The sequence below is a fragment of the Myxocyprinus asiaticus genome, chromosome 8 (assembly GCF_019703515.2).
Source record: "Myxocyprinus asiaticus isolate MX2 ecotype Aquarium Trade chromosome 8, UBuf_Myxa_2, whole genome shotgun sequence".
NCBI lineage: Eukaryota > Metazoa > Chordata > Actinopteri > Cypriniformes > Catostomidae > Myxocyprinus > Myxocyprinus asiaticus.
Window position 1 is genome coordinate 54850735 of NC_059351.1, and position 14878 is coordinate 54865612.

Consider the following 14878-nt stretch of genomic DNA (forward strand, 5'->3'; position numbering starts at 1 on the left):
AATGCTCGATCACCCTTTGACTTTTGCTTGGACCGAGGGACAGCCAGAAACATTTGGTTTGTAGATCTCTTAAAATAAAGGCTTAGGAGTTCTGCAATGTAAAGTGGAGACAAATTGTGTAGTGCTTTAAAAACAAATAATAAAATCTTAAACTCATTCCTGTATCACAGTTATCGCTAAGGGAGCAAGAGTACTGGTTATCTTCTCTGTCTGGTTTGGTGAACTGAATATAATAACCTCTGACTTACTTTCACTAAGTTGTAGAAAATTGTTAGATAATCAATTTTTAATATTTTCCAAACAGTCCAAAAGGGACTTCAGAGACTGATTATTCCCAAATTTCAAAGGTAGATATAACTGTGTCATCCGCATACATGTGATAAGCAATGGCATAATGGTGGCAAATAGACCCTAGAGGGCACATATATAGTGAAAACAGAATAGGACCCAAAATAGAACCTTGAGGGAGGCCATATTTTCGCATTAGAGCGTCAACGCCGCTTTGAACGCCACGCTTGCAGACAAAAACTTCTCATTCTGCATTTTGGTGATAGTTAAGACTTGACCTGCTTCTGTGGTAATTAAAACGCACCTTACATAGGTCCTATCTAGGCTTTTTTGCACATCAAATAAGAGTTCCTTCCTCCATCATTTGATAACTGACAAGGAAGTGCTGTTGTGTGCATTTGTGGTGAGTCCGTCAGTGTAATGCCTCACATTACAAAGTTTCCGCCCTCCCAAGAAGTGTTGGTTAATGCTGTAAATGTGTTAATTGCGATTAAGAAAAATGTACACGTTAAACATTTTTAATTAATTGCATGCGTTAATGCGTTATCGCCGACAGCACTAATTTAAAGTTGTTAAAATGTCTAAGTTTAGGCATGAAACTATGAATGGTGTAAGCTCATTGGTCCTTTAACATGTCATCGTGTAGCCAATCAACTTGTGTTTCTCTCTTTGCCTAACATTTAAATTTGATCAGTTTGCAAGCTGGTTCACTGCAGCGCTACGAGAGTTTTTCTTTGAAAATGCTTTTTGCTCAGGATGTAATAGGGCTTTTCTTCTATCAGCTTGCACAGTAAGGTCTGCTTTTGGCCATGACACATAGAAGTGCGTCTTTAACACTGTAAACCATAGCCAAATCTGGCACATTGCTATCTTAGGTCATTAGTTTAAATAAATCCACACATAGCTAGGCTAAGTCACAAGTTAAATAAGCTCTGGGCTTTCTTGGTTTAGATACACATTATGAGTCAGGTCACTAGCCGTTTAAGCCTTTCAGCCAAGCAGGACAAAGCACACATAGCTAGCATACACTTGGTGTACATGGCTCTTCAAAGTAATCTCTTTCTTCTCACATAATAACAATTTAATTGAAAATCAATATTTCATGACCATTTATTTATTTTAGTAAGCAACCATGTAATAAGCATGATAATGTACAGTCAGCTGGTCATTTTTGCAAAATAAACCCCTTTAGGGTGATAAAAGATTCCTCTGCTTTGTGTCAGGGTTCTGATCACCCTGTTGGGGTTTAATGTGTGATAACAACTACATATTTAACAAAACATAATTTAACTACAGAAAGAACATGTAAAATGCTGCACAGGGACTTCTGGGAACACTTTTTTTTATTGGTTTCTGAACCAATTGATTTGATTTAACTGTCAAAACCAATTCACTGCCATGAATCTTACTTCCCAACACTACTTGAAGGTGATTACGTTCCAGGAGAACATCACGCTACATGATACTCATTGGGAAAAAATAGCTTGTTACTTTTAAAACAGCTGTTGCCACAGTGGTACTAATGAACTACATAACATATGGAAAAGACACGCTACTCACAACTTCCTGAAGGAGAGGCAGGAGGTGTCCAGCATGACGTCTGGATTGATGAATTGTGAGGTTAGGAACGGCAGATACTGCACAAGTCGATAATCAAACCACTGATCCACTTCAGACTGGACGTCCACCTTCAGAACCCGAGACCACACACAGGACAACACCTGCTGGGCCAAACTGACAGAACCCACCCGCTCCTGCACGACAACAGATCAAACCAGATCAAAACACTCCACATCTTCTCTATATTAAAAAAATAATAAAAATCTCAAAACTGTTAAACAAGGGTTAGCCTTTGTGTAAAGAATATAAGATTATCAGAACTTTTCTTCAGTATTAAATTAGTCAGTATAAAAGCTTCTAGATGAACAGCGTAACAAGTCCATACCATCTGTAAGTACTGTGATGTTTTTGGGTAGTTTGTGAGAAGCTCGCAGAGTTTAGTTACATCGTCCACAGCGTTTGGACGGTTCAGGAGGCTACTGACCTCCGCTGGAGACAATGAAGCCAACAGCTGCAGAGACAACACACACATCAAACTACAATAAAACTTCTAAACTTCAGCACATAAACAAAACATTACTTATGGCACCTTTAAATAACATCTATGCTCATGAGCTTGTAGTTATTCATGGCCTCTACAATGGGATTGAATTGAACTAAATGATAATTTCATTAGTCAGAGAGTGTAGACAGTGTGCAGGTTCAGTGGCAAGATGTTTGTGACCTCTGACACTCGAGCAGGAGGCATCAGCGACAGGAACGTGCTCAGATTCGGGAACTGGAAACTCATGAAGGACGACACCAGGAAGGAGTAGTAACTCTGGTTACCATAGCAACGCAGCGGGTTGGGCCCTGTGGCGAAAGAAGGATGAATGAATGGATGAACAGACAGAGGTGGATGAAGGGATAGATGGATGGAGTGATACCTTGTAAAGAGCTGAGGATTTGTTGGTAAATCTGATCTTGTGTTGCGGGCTGGAAGGTGGAGACAGACAAGTTCAGCAGCTGAACCCTGAAAGAACAAACACAACCATCCATCACAGTCAGTGTCTGTGTGCGTCTTACACGGAGGCATCTAACAACATAGGCAGTCGTTTGGCAGTGTTCTCAAGCCGAGCACCCACATGAGTGTTGGGAAGGGACTAAATAGCTACTAGATTAATCTTATTATACAATAGCATGACAGTAGTTCAACTACTTTTACAATGTGTAGCTTTTCCAGTAACAAGTTACTATTTCTATGAATAATGGTGTAACATAACAAATTGTTTTTGTCACTTTGTATTGCACAAATTGCAGCCAAGCAATCCGAGACATTTATCAAACTTGCTTATCTAAACCGTCCTCTCTCTCTCATGGAAAGTCCAGTTGGTTTGGATGGTTCATGTAAGGGAACCAGTTCAAATCAAATGATTCACCAATCCACATACCAAATGATTCATGATTCACGACTCAGCCTTGGGAAGTCCAATTCATTTTAGTGAATTGGTTTGTTCAGATGCTTCATGAAACTGTGAGCCCATGCGTAGAAGTAACTGCATCTTCCAAAGCAAAATACTGAGGTAATAATCGAAGCTGTTTATCACTATGATTTAGATTTAATATAAAAGTGTTTTATAAATAGTTTTTAGTATAGGCTAAATTAATTTTGATCAATTTAGTGTTTAAATAATGTCACCCTAACTGAAGTCATCAATAAGCACATTTCCATGATTGGGCTGAACAGTTATGTTCAAGGTGAGAAACAGTTCCAGTTACATTTCCACTTAAGCACTGTTTGGTACGATTAAAACCGTGCCTGAGGACAGAGAAGCGTTCTGAATCGTGCCTGAGGACAGAGAAGCGTTCTGAATCGCGCCTGAGGACAGAGAAGCGTTCTGAATCGCGCCTGAGGACAGAGAAGCGTTCTAAATCGCACCTGAGGACAGAGAAGCGTTCTAAATCGCACCTGAGGACAGAGAAGCATTCTGAATCGCGCCTGAGGACAGAGAAGCGTTCTGAATCGCGCCTGAGGACAGAGAAGCGTTCTGAATCGCGCCTGAGGACAGAGAAGCGTTCTAAATCGCGCCTGAGGACAGAGAAGCGTTCTAAATCGCACCTGAGGACAGAGAAGCATTCTGAATCGCGCCTGAGGACAGAGAAGCGTTCTGAATCGCGCCTGAGGACAGAGAAGCGTTCTGAATCGCACCTGAGGACAGAGAAGCGTTCTGAATCGCGCCTGAGGACAGAGAAGCGTTCTGAATCGCGCCTGAGGACAGAGAAGCGTTCTGAATCGCGCCTGAGGACAGAGAAGCGTTCTGAATCGCGCCTGAGGACAGAGAAGCGTTCTGAATCGCGCCTGAGGACAGAGAACCGCTCTGAATCGCGCCTGAGGACAGAGAAGCGTTCAGAACCAGGCCTGAGGACAGAGAAGCGTTCTGAATCACACCTGAGGACGGAGAAGCGTTCAGAACCGCGCCTGAGGACAGAGAAGCGTTCTGAACCGCGCCTGAGGACAGAGAAGCGTTCAGAACCAGGCCTGAGGACAGAGAAGCGTTCTGAATCACACCTGAGGACGGAGAAGCGTTCAGAACCGCGCCTGAGGACAGAGAAGTGTTCTGGTGGAACAGCTTTACAGACGTAGCAACTCACGATTGGTCACTTGCTCAGTCAGTCCATTCTAATCATGATTTTGCAACACCACAGTGGAAAAAGGAACCGTAAATGTGCCAGCAAGCCTGGATCGGTAGAGAACGGCACAGTTCAACAATGAGAACTGTTCGGGCCGATGGTGGAAAAGTGCCTATTGTTTTTGAGCCAGATCAACTCTGTAAAATTGAAATTATATTTATGTTAGAATGAAATAATAGGAATATAACTTGATAGTTCTGAAAAACTTTATCCCTCCGGCGTGTCCTACTGGATTTTTAACTCATAACAGCGGAAACAACTTAAAATACTCCATCATTTTTGGGCATACAGATAAGTGTAAGACATCATTAGAGACTATAAAGGGTATACTTTTATTTGTGTACACTCACAATAACAACAAAACCTTGTGCTTTTGTAAAATAAAGAAAATAAACAGGGTGTGCTTTCAGCCGTCTCTGTCTCCGCGAGCATCTTTCTGAAACACGTCACAAAAATGAACTGAAACTCAGCGAATACTTATCAGACAAACATGAAACATATGTCTAAAGAAAGCTTAAAATGTCTACTTTTAAATAAAACAATTCAAATGTAAAACAAATATTCTCCTGCAATGTAATCTGTATGAAACACAGTGATGTACAGTTTCTCCAGGCTCAGCTCATTATCCCTAATGTGATCACACCCACCAGCAGAGGGCGCTATTCATACGGTAATGTGCTGAAGCGATCAATGCAAATGGTGAACGCCCCCAACAATGACTTAAAAAACATCAAGTTTATTCAGTTTCCTGCACATTTGGAAGATGGCATGCTACACAGGTGAGGAAGCTCTATAGATGGTCCTGGATAGTGACGAAGAGTTCACATTTTCCTCAGAAGAAGAGCGGGAATCCGACGAGAAACGTTTGAAGAGCGATTTGATTCAGCCGAGGATACAATTTCGGATGAGTAAGTCATTTAGTTTTACGTACATTAGTTGACATGCTATTTTATATATACATGTACATATTTTACTAGTTGGACTATTTCCAGACTTGCCAGCCAGGATTCAGAGTATTGAAATGTGAAATATGTCCTAATAGGCAAGTTTTAGTTACATTTAAATGTTGTTTCAGCTAAAGCAGGTATTTAAATTGTATGCTGTATGATATAAATATAATATGTAATATGATATAAAAATAATATGAATGTTTAGATTATATATTAACTAGTGTTTATGCTGCCTCATTATCATCAACGAAGCTTGTGCTTGCAAATATCTGTTCGGGTGTAAATGTGTAAAATGTGCTGTAAATATGTCCATATTAGAAAATCAGCATATTAGAATGATTTCTGAAGATCATGTGACACTGAAGACTGCAGTAATGATGCTGAAAATTCAGCTTTGATCACAGGAATAAATTGCATTTGACAATATATTCAAATAGAAAATAGTTATTTTAAATTGTAAAAATATTTCACAATATCACAGTTTTTGCTGTATTTTGGATCAAATAAATACAGCCTTGGTGAGCAGAAGAGACTTCTTTTAAAAACATTAAAAAATCTTACAGATCTATAAACTTTTAACCGGTAGTGTAGGTCTAAAGTTTTTAAGTGAAGTCATTATGTAAAGAAAATGTATAGTCAGATTACTTCTTTTAACTTAAGCTACAAACAATACATTCAATCATTAAGTCTCCTCACATTCATTCTCTCTCAGGGGAGGGGTCTTTGTCTCCTCAGGTGTGAATCACATTAATATTCATGATCATCCACGCCTCCTCGCATATGGCCTTTCTAACACTACAAATGTCTTACAAAAGTTAAATGACTATATAGTTTTGTATGAATGAGTGATCAGGATGGTTTTCACATCATTTTGTAGCAAAAACTCAAGGCTACAAGATCCAGTTCTCAAAAGTCTTGTGAACAAATGTTTAGTATGTGTTATATGGCCTTATTTCAGTGACTTACAATTTTTGTTTTCTCAAAAATACAAACATGTACATACATGTTGTTCACATATTATTGTAGCCCAGTTTGTGCTGAATACAGTGTTATCAGACTTTAGCCATTAATATGTTTTTAAGCAACTAAAAAAAGCACAAATGTCAAGGCATGTCAAAACTTCTCCAGGGCCCAAAACACCCTCAGACCCCAGAGGGTTAATAGCTTAAATTTAGTTTGCAGCTTTTTTGTTAGCTGCTGCTTTGTTTTTCTTTTTTTGCAGAGTGTGGTGGGAGCGGCTCATGTCTGATCTCGCATACTAGCAGATCGCAAAGTGTATGTGTGTGTTTGTGTATCTTACCCCTGCTGGCTGATGGAGCAGGGTCTCTGCTGTATAATGCTGAAGTATTGTGTGGTCTGTTGGACTGTGATGTCTTGTACGAATGGAGGCAGAATTTTCTGGATCCAGCCTTCCAGCTGAGCGTCTGATACTGTCGTCAGATTTGCTCTGACAAACACCTGCTGCAGGAAGGCTTCACGGACAGGAGGAGCGAGCAACACACCCTGCAACTGACAGACACACGACAGCCAATCAGAACACAGATACTCCACACGACAGCCAGACAGAACACAGACACTCCACACACAGCCAATCAGAACACAGATACTCCACACGACAGCCAGACAGAACACAGACACTCCACACACAGCCAATCAGAACACAGATACTCCACACGACAGCCAGACAGAACACAGACACTCCACACACAGCCAATCAGAACACAGATACTCCACTCAAAAACCAATCAGAACACAGATACCCCACATGACAGCCAATTAGAACACAGATACTCAACTCGACAGCCAGACAGAACACAGATACTCCACACACAGCCAATCAGAACACAGATACTCCACACAACAGCCAATCAGAACACAGATACTCCACACACAGCCAATCAGAACACAGATACTCCACACACAGCCAATCAGAACACAGATACTCCACACAACAGCCAATCAGACTGTAGTCAGACCTGTAGAGCAGCAGACAGTGATGTGTAGAATGCAGTGAATTGATTGTCTGGTATATTGAGCAGCAGCTGGTTGACCGCAGTGGTGCTGGTGAGGACGCCGGGTGTGCTGGACACCTCCACTAACTGTCTCACACTCAACAGACTCAGAGTGTCCAACTGCATACAAACACATTTATAACATCATCATCACACACCAACAGTGTTTGCAAAGTGTTTTACAGAAAATATAAGATTGCACTTTCACAATTAAATAAGAGAATTAAAGAAAACTAAAATAAAATGGATAAACATAGAATTGTAATAAACACTTACATACACACCTGTAAACACATGTACACACACAAACACAAAGAAACATTTGCACATGTAATGTCTGTTTTGTGTGTATAATCATACCACAGTGAAGTTGGGGTTGAGTATCTGCAGGTCGCTGATTGAGGTGAAAACAGCGAAACGTGCAAAGTTCATGGTCAGCCAATCAGAGCTGCTCTGCAAGACGTCCACACACCCTAAACAAAACCAACACGGCAATGCTCTTATTGTGATTATAAATGTCCTCAGTAATACAGTGAAACCTGCAGAACAGTTATTATTCTCAACAGGTTTGCATGAGGTTCAGAGGTAAGGATTAGGGGTTAGGGTTCAGGGGTTAAGGTTAGGGTTTAGGGGATATGGTTATGGGTTAGGGTTCATATGTTATGGGTTAGTTTTCAGGGGTTAAGCTTAGGGTTTAGGGGCTTGGGTTATGCAGTAGTTCTCAACTCTGGTCAACTTACATCCAACACTGCACATTTGAGATTTGTCCCTCATCAAACACACCTGATTTTACTTGATAGTAGCTCATTAGTAAAGACTCCACAATCTGAACTGTGAGTGTCAAATAAAGAAGACAAACTATGCAGTGTTGGGTGTATGTGTGAACCAGAACACTTGGTTACAGCAAATATCATGATGTTAGTGAAAAAAGCATTGCGTCTATGTGATGTCTTCACTAATACAGTCTGTGTGTCTGAATGTGTATGTGTGTGTGTGTGTGTGTGTGAGTAAACTCCAACCTGCAGTGTTGTTGAGAGAGAGGAAGACTTTGATGAAGTCAACATAGACATTTGCTTGTGTATCTGTGGACATGACGTCAAAACTCTGACTGAAGATCTCAACGCTGTAAAACAAATAGCATCTCAGATCTGCTCTATGATCAACACACAAACGTGTGTGTGTGTGTATGTGTGTGTGAAACTCACACACTCCTGAAGGTGTCGCAGCTGAAGTCTCTGGTGGCGAGACAGGACAGAAACTTCTCAGAGGCATGAGGTAAAAATGGGCGGAGCCTGACGTTAAACCAGCGCTGGATGAACGAATCATCTTGCAGATTGGTTGAGCTGAAGGTGCTCAGAGTCACCTCTCCAATCATATTCAAGAATGACATGGAGGGGTGGGACTTATTCAGCTTCTGAGAAAGAGAAAGAGAGACTTTCTAAATGACTTAATTAGCAATGCAGCAATCTCTTTCATTTATTCCTTTGTTAAATCTGTTGTTGCAAGCTTTTTTTTATTATAATCTGCACTTTTATTTATTGTTATTGTCCTGTGTGTGTTTGTGGTGTACCATGGTGGCAAGCTGGTCGAGGGCGGGACCCAGCAGATTGTTAATCTTCAGCGTGAACAGTTTCCACTTCTCCTCTGATACATTTTCGTTACTGTTGAGACCGCATGACAACACCGTCACGAGGTCCTGTGTGCTCAGACCTGTCAACTAAACACATACACACTAAATATGTGTGCATACAGAGGGTTAGTGTGTGTCTGTGTGTGTGTTGGTGTGTTTGTGTACCTCTGCACAAGCGTACTGTGTGATGTTGAAATCACAGAGCTGACTGCCATCATGAAAAGAGCTGAGATACTCCGACACAACAGAGCTGAAACACACGTCATTAAACACAATGAGAACACTGGCAATCAGGTGCTCTATAACTGTTTGATTTATAAATTGATCAGGTGGTTAGTGTGTGTGAGGTTCACCTGTTGACATTCTTGCACACTGACGTTTCTGAGAGAGAGAGAGAGACAGTGTTAATCACGTTAACTAAATTACTGACAAAATGTTAGTTGACAAAGGTCTTTTTTTATTTTGTAAATGAAAATGAAATCAAGACAAAAAAGTGCCTCATGATGATAATTAAACTTTTACTTTAATTCATTTTAATTAAAACATACTGTTGATAAAAATATGAGAAAAAAAATAATACTGCAAAATAATAAAGTGCACAAACTAATCTGTTTTAAGAAGAAGAAACATCTAGAAAGAACTGATTTATATAATCCAATAATCCAGGATGTTGAGCTGTATGAAGAGAAAGAGCTGAACACTAGCTGAACACTTATGCTTTTTGTCTTGGATGTTGTCTGCCTTATTGTCTACGATAGACAAACACTTTTGGACATTGGTTCTGCAATAGCACACCGGAAACCGGACTTTAAATACCTCAATGCCGACCCGCTGTTTTCAAACATGCCATCGGAGCCCTTTGTCTGGGCAGCCCGGCCTTGGAAACGCAGCCGGAAAAGGGGAAGGAGAGCCGGCGTTCTCATCAGAGTAAGACGTCGCGCAAATCGACCCCCGCTACCCAGTATTCTACTGGCAAATGTTCAGTCTCTGGACAACAAGCTCTGCGAGCTGAGAGTGCGGATCTCTTTCCAACGAGAGACGAGGGACTGCTGCATTATCTGCCTTACGGAAACTTGGATGTCTGCGGAGATTCCAGACTCAGCCATTGAACCCGCGGGGTTCTCCGTGCACCGAGCGGACAGAGCGAAAGACCTCTCAGGTAAAAGCAGAGGAGGTGGTGTATGTTTTATGATCAACAAATCCTGGTGTGATCGGAGGAACGTACATTCTATCAAGTCTTTCTGTTCTCCTGATCTGGAATTTCTCATGCTTCTGTGTCGACCATTCTGGCTACCGAGGGAATTCACAGCGGTCATTATCACTGCTGCGTACATCCCCCCACAAGCCGACACAGACCGGGCACTCAAGGAACTGTATGGGAGTATAAGTGAGCAGGAAACCGTGCACCCTGAGGCTGCGTTCATTGTGACCAGGGACTTTAACAAAGCCAACCTCAAGTCAATAGCACCGAAATATCACCAACACATCAGTTTCAACACACGAGGGGACCGGGTTTTGGACCATTGCTACTCTCCCTTCCGGGATGGCTACAAATCCCTCCCGCCCACCATTTGGCAAATCGGACCACTCTTCCATTCTGCTTCTGCCCGCTTACAGGCAGAAACTGAAACAGGAAGCACCCACCCTCAGAACGATCCAGAGCTGGTCGGACCACTCACATTCCATGCTACAAGACTGTTTTGATCATACAGACTGGGAGATGTTCCGGTCCGCCTCTGATGACGACATCGAGCTCTACGCTGATAGCGTAATGTGGTTCATCAGAAAGTGAGTAGATGGCGTAGTACCGACTAAAACTGTATGGATCTACCTGAACCAAAAACCGTGGATTAATAGTGATGTTCGTGCGGCACTTAATGTGCGGACCTCCGCTTTTAATTCCGGGAATGCAGAGGAGCATAAACAAGCCAGTTATCAGATCAGCAAAATGTCAGTACAGGAACAAGATTGAAGGACAGTTTAACACCACCAACTCTAGAAGCATGTGGCAGGGAGTTAATATCATCACGGACTTTAAAGGGAATAAAAACTCCGCCATGAACACCGCTGCCTCTCTCCTAGATGAGCTTAATACTTTTTATGCTTGTTTCGAGGTAAATAACACCGCCCTCGACGGAGAGAGTTCTGCATGGCGTCACTCCTCCCCCCGCTCCAGTGCCATCATTAAGTTTGCTGATGACACAACGGTGGTAGGTCTGATCACTGACAATGATGAAACAGCCTACAGAGAGGAGGTGCACACTCTGACACACTGGTGTCAGGAGCACAACCTCTCCCTCAACGTCAGTAAGACAAAGGAGCTTGTGGTGGACTTCAGAAGAAAAGACAGAGAACACAGTCCCATCACCATCAATGGAGCACCAGTGGAGAGAGTTAGCAGCTTCAAGTTCCTGGGTGTCCACATCACTGAGGAACTCACATGGTCCGTCCACACTGAAGTCGTTGGGAAGAAGGCTCATCAGCGCCTCTTCTTCCTGAGACGGCTGAGGAAGTTTGGAATGAACCGCCACATCCTCACATGGTTCTACACCTGCACTGTAGAGAGCATCCTGACTGGCTGCATCTCCACCTGTTACGGCAATAGCACCGCCCACAACTGCAAAGCACTGCAAAGGGTGGTGCGAACTGCCAGACAAATCATCAGAGGTGAGCTTCCCTCCCTCCAGGAAATATATACAAGGCGGTGTGTGAAAAAAGCTCGGAGGATCATCAGAGACTCCAGCCACCCGAGCCATGGGCTGTTCTCACTGTTACCATCAGGCAGGCGGTATCGCAGCATCAGGACCCGCACCAGCCGACTCCATGATAGCTTCTTCCCCCAAGCAATCAGACTTCTGAACTCTTGATCTCTCACGATCAATATACATCAGCACTGCACTTTATTATCTTATTATCTCACACCGGACTGTCATAAATTATATTCTCTTAACAACACACTGGCAACTATCAACCGACAGCCTTAATGTCAGTACAGTACAATACTACCTACTGTACAGTTAATATATACTATTTTTATTGTATACTGTGTATTCTATATTGTGTGTATTGTATACTGTACAGTGTATGTTATTATTTGTATATTGTTGAGTGTAATTATGTGTATAACAGATGTTTAAATTGTGTTGTGTAAATTTGATATTTATTGTAAATTGGTATATGTCTCATCACTGTCACGACTGCTATGTTCCTCGGAACTGCACCCAAGAATTTCACACACCATTGCACTTGTGATTTGATTTGATTTGATTTGAAATGAGGTGCATTACAAACGGTTAATTACCTCACTCAAACACATCTTATTTAAAACAGTATATCTATAACATACACTGTATGTAATATTACAACTTACATCTGTATAGACAATGAAACCAATGAACAGATGAACTTGAACTAAGTTACATACTAGTTATAATGTTTATGCTTTTGTTGTGAATACGATGTTTCAGTAAAAAACACACCACATGCAATGCAATATCCTAAACTGACTAAAACACAGAAAATTAATAACAGTCTCTAAAGCATGAAGAAATCTGAATACAGTGACGTGGAAAGTAGCTCATTCTTCAGTATATTCATTTTATGCTATTTTGTGTTTTTCGGGAGCTCAGGTTATCACAAGGATAGTTCTATTATCTCGTATTATATGTTTGATACATGTTTAAATTAACATACGTTTAAATTAAACACTGTAAAATGTAACATTATAGACAGATAGAGAGATAAAGGGAGACATCAGCGGTCACAGCAGAAGATTTCAGACAGAAATATAAACAACAGAATGAGAGACACAAACTGACCGTTCACGGGTGTGACGTCACACTATAAAAGAGAAGAGAATCATATCAACAGTCATTTCATCAAAAAAATCAGATAAACAACCAACAACAGTCACGTTTCTAGCCAATCTGAATATCGCAAAAACTATTTGTGAATAAAGCAGCGTTTCCATCCCATGTGTACAAACTTTGTACAAAATCCTCAGTTCTGAAGCAAAATAGAAATGAAATGAAGTTGAAGCGACTGTGTGTCTTTTATTAAATGTAATTAATGACTTCGAAACACTCTGAAGAACATTATTTTTTGCCAGTGTTTGCGTCTCAGTATGTTTCTTACAATACACCAAAATTTGTTTAAATGCAAACCCAGCTAGTATTAAAAGCAAATTCAACACTCACCACTCCACTGAAGCTCACACAACCTGACAGACATACAGACAGACATGAATGAGTGAGTGACTATACAATATTTCACATACAAACATTGGAACAAACCAATATAGTAGGATTATGCTTTGTATTTTAAAGCAGCAAGATCAGTGACACAGGAAGTGATGTAAGCAGTGGTGCTCTCACCTGGTGGCACATCCTGCAGCAGAGCTGTTTTACTCCACAGAATCTGTGTCTCCAGATCCACTGGCACACTGATGGTCAGGTGATCCAGATGATGGAAACTGCAAACAAACAGACATGTGAGCGTGAGATCTGAGAATCAGTGAATCAGTGACGATTGAAGATGTGCAGAAATATTCAGCAGAAGACACTCACATGGCTCGATATGACAGACAGGAGATGTTGCTCTGTTAAAGACAATAGAGAATAAATGAAAAGTGAGTGAATGGATAATAATGACAAACAGATACAACTCATTGAAAGTGCTTTTTAACTGTTCTACCGTCTTTGAAAATTCAACCAGGAAGAGCAGAAATTCAGGAATTCTCTGTGGAGACGCAGTCAGATGATGGAACACTGCAGCGATGACCACATTTTTCTCCTGAAGACCAGTCAGATTTCCAACAATCAGTCTTGCTAACTGCTCTGGAGACAGATACACCAGGGTCTCCAACTAGACAGACAAAAGGATTAAAGAAAACATTGTTCTTCCAACCTTAAACTTCCAGACAACATCCAGTCCCCGGAGAACAAGCTAGATGAGATCAAGGCCGGAGACAAGCATCTATTGTCCACTGTTGTTCATGAGTGACTATGATCTCTCAGACAGAACACCAACACACTTCACTACACAACAGTGTATATAATAGAAGCATGTTATTTATCTAAAGTGATGCTGAGTTTGACTATACCAGGTTGATTTGCGGGTTGAGTGAGATCAGTTGATTCAGAGAGAGGAGTGTTGAAAACTGCCCAAAGTTACTGATGAGCCACAGAGCGCTGTCATTAGACACACACGCTGCACCTGACAAAACACACACAACAAAACTACATTAACACACCTTCATTTGCCTTAATACACTGAGATGTCACTGAACATACAGTATCAAACAACTGTATCCTGCACAGTGACATTGAACACAGAACAATGAATCAAACACAACGTTGTGAGCAGAGAAGACAGATAATGTGTGTGTTTGTTTGTTCAGTACCTGGTGTCCTTTCAGAGAGGAAAGGTAAGATGAATTCTGTCACTGTTATTTCCTTCTGAAGTTGATCCATCTGGAGAAATCCTGCACTGAACGCCTCAACTCTGCATGACACAAACATGTGGTTGAAATCTTTCCAATGAAATCTATTGTTTCTATTTTGAGTGAATTATATTTTCTACTTCCGGACACTAAACAGACCCCTAAACCTAACCCTTACAGACACAGTGCATTTCTAGATTTTAAAGCTGAAGTGTGTAAACGGAATTGCAAAAGTAAGAGTTTTGGCTGAAAGAGTTTTCCGAACATTTCCCCTAACTTCCATTGGCAAGAAAACAGACAGTCCAATCTCAAACTCATGCCATTGGTC

At 41.2% G+C, this 14878-nt stretch overlaps 1 protein-coding gene across 1 annotated transcript in view; it reads right to left on the minus strand.

Annotated features, from left to right (window-relative positions):
* LOC127444822 (uncharacterized) overlaps positions 1–14878 on the minus strand; it is a 48785-nt gene that overhangs the window by 15356 nt on the left and 18551 nt on the right. Inside the window, exons 51-69 of the mRNA XM_051704363.1 lie at positions 14512–14612; positions 14212–14324; positions 13803–13973; positions 13676–13707; positions 13484–13581; positions 13307–13329; positions 12929–12950; positions 9464–9491; positions 9276–9360; positions 9051–9197; positions 8686–8894; positions 8500–8603; positions 7841–7953; positions 7445–7600; positions 6769–6977; positions 2775–2860; positions 2573–2700; positions 2234–2359; positions 1849–2042 (exon numbers count right to left, since the gene is read on the minus strand). Coding sequence (XP_051560323.1) covers positions 1849–2042; positions 2234–2359; positions 2573–2700; positions 2775–2860; positions 6769–6977; positions 7445–7600; positions 7841–7953; positions 8500–8603; positions 8686–8894; positions 9051–9197; positions 9276–9360; positions 9464–9491; positions 12929–12950; positions 13307–13329; positions 13484–13581; positions 13676–13707; positions 13803–13973; positions 14212–14324; positions 14512–14612 — 2145 coding nt within the window. The remainder of the gene's footprint in view (positions 1–1848; positions 2043–2233; positions 2360–2572; positions 2701–2774; positions 2861–6768; positions 6978–7444; positions 7601–7840; positions 7954–8499; positions 8604–8685; positions 8895–9050; positions 9198–9275; positions 9361–9463; positions 9492–12928; positions 12951–13306; positions 13330–13483; positions 13582–13675; positions 13708–13802; positions 13974–14211; positions 14325–14511; positions 14613–14878) is intronic.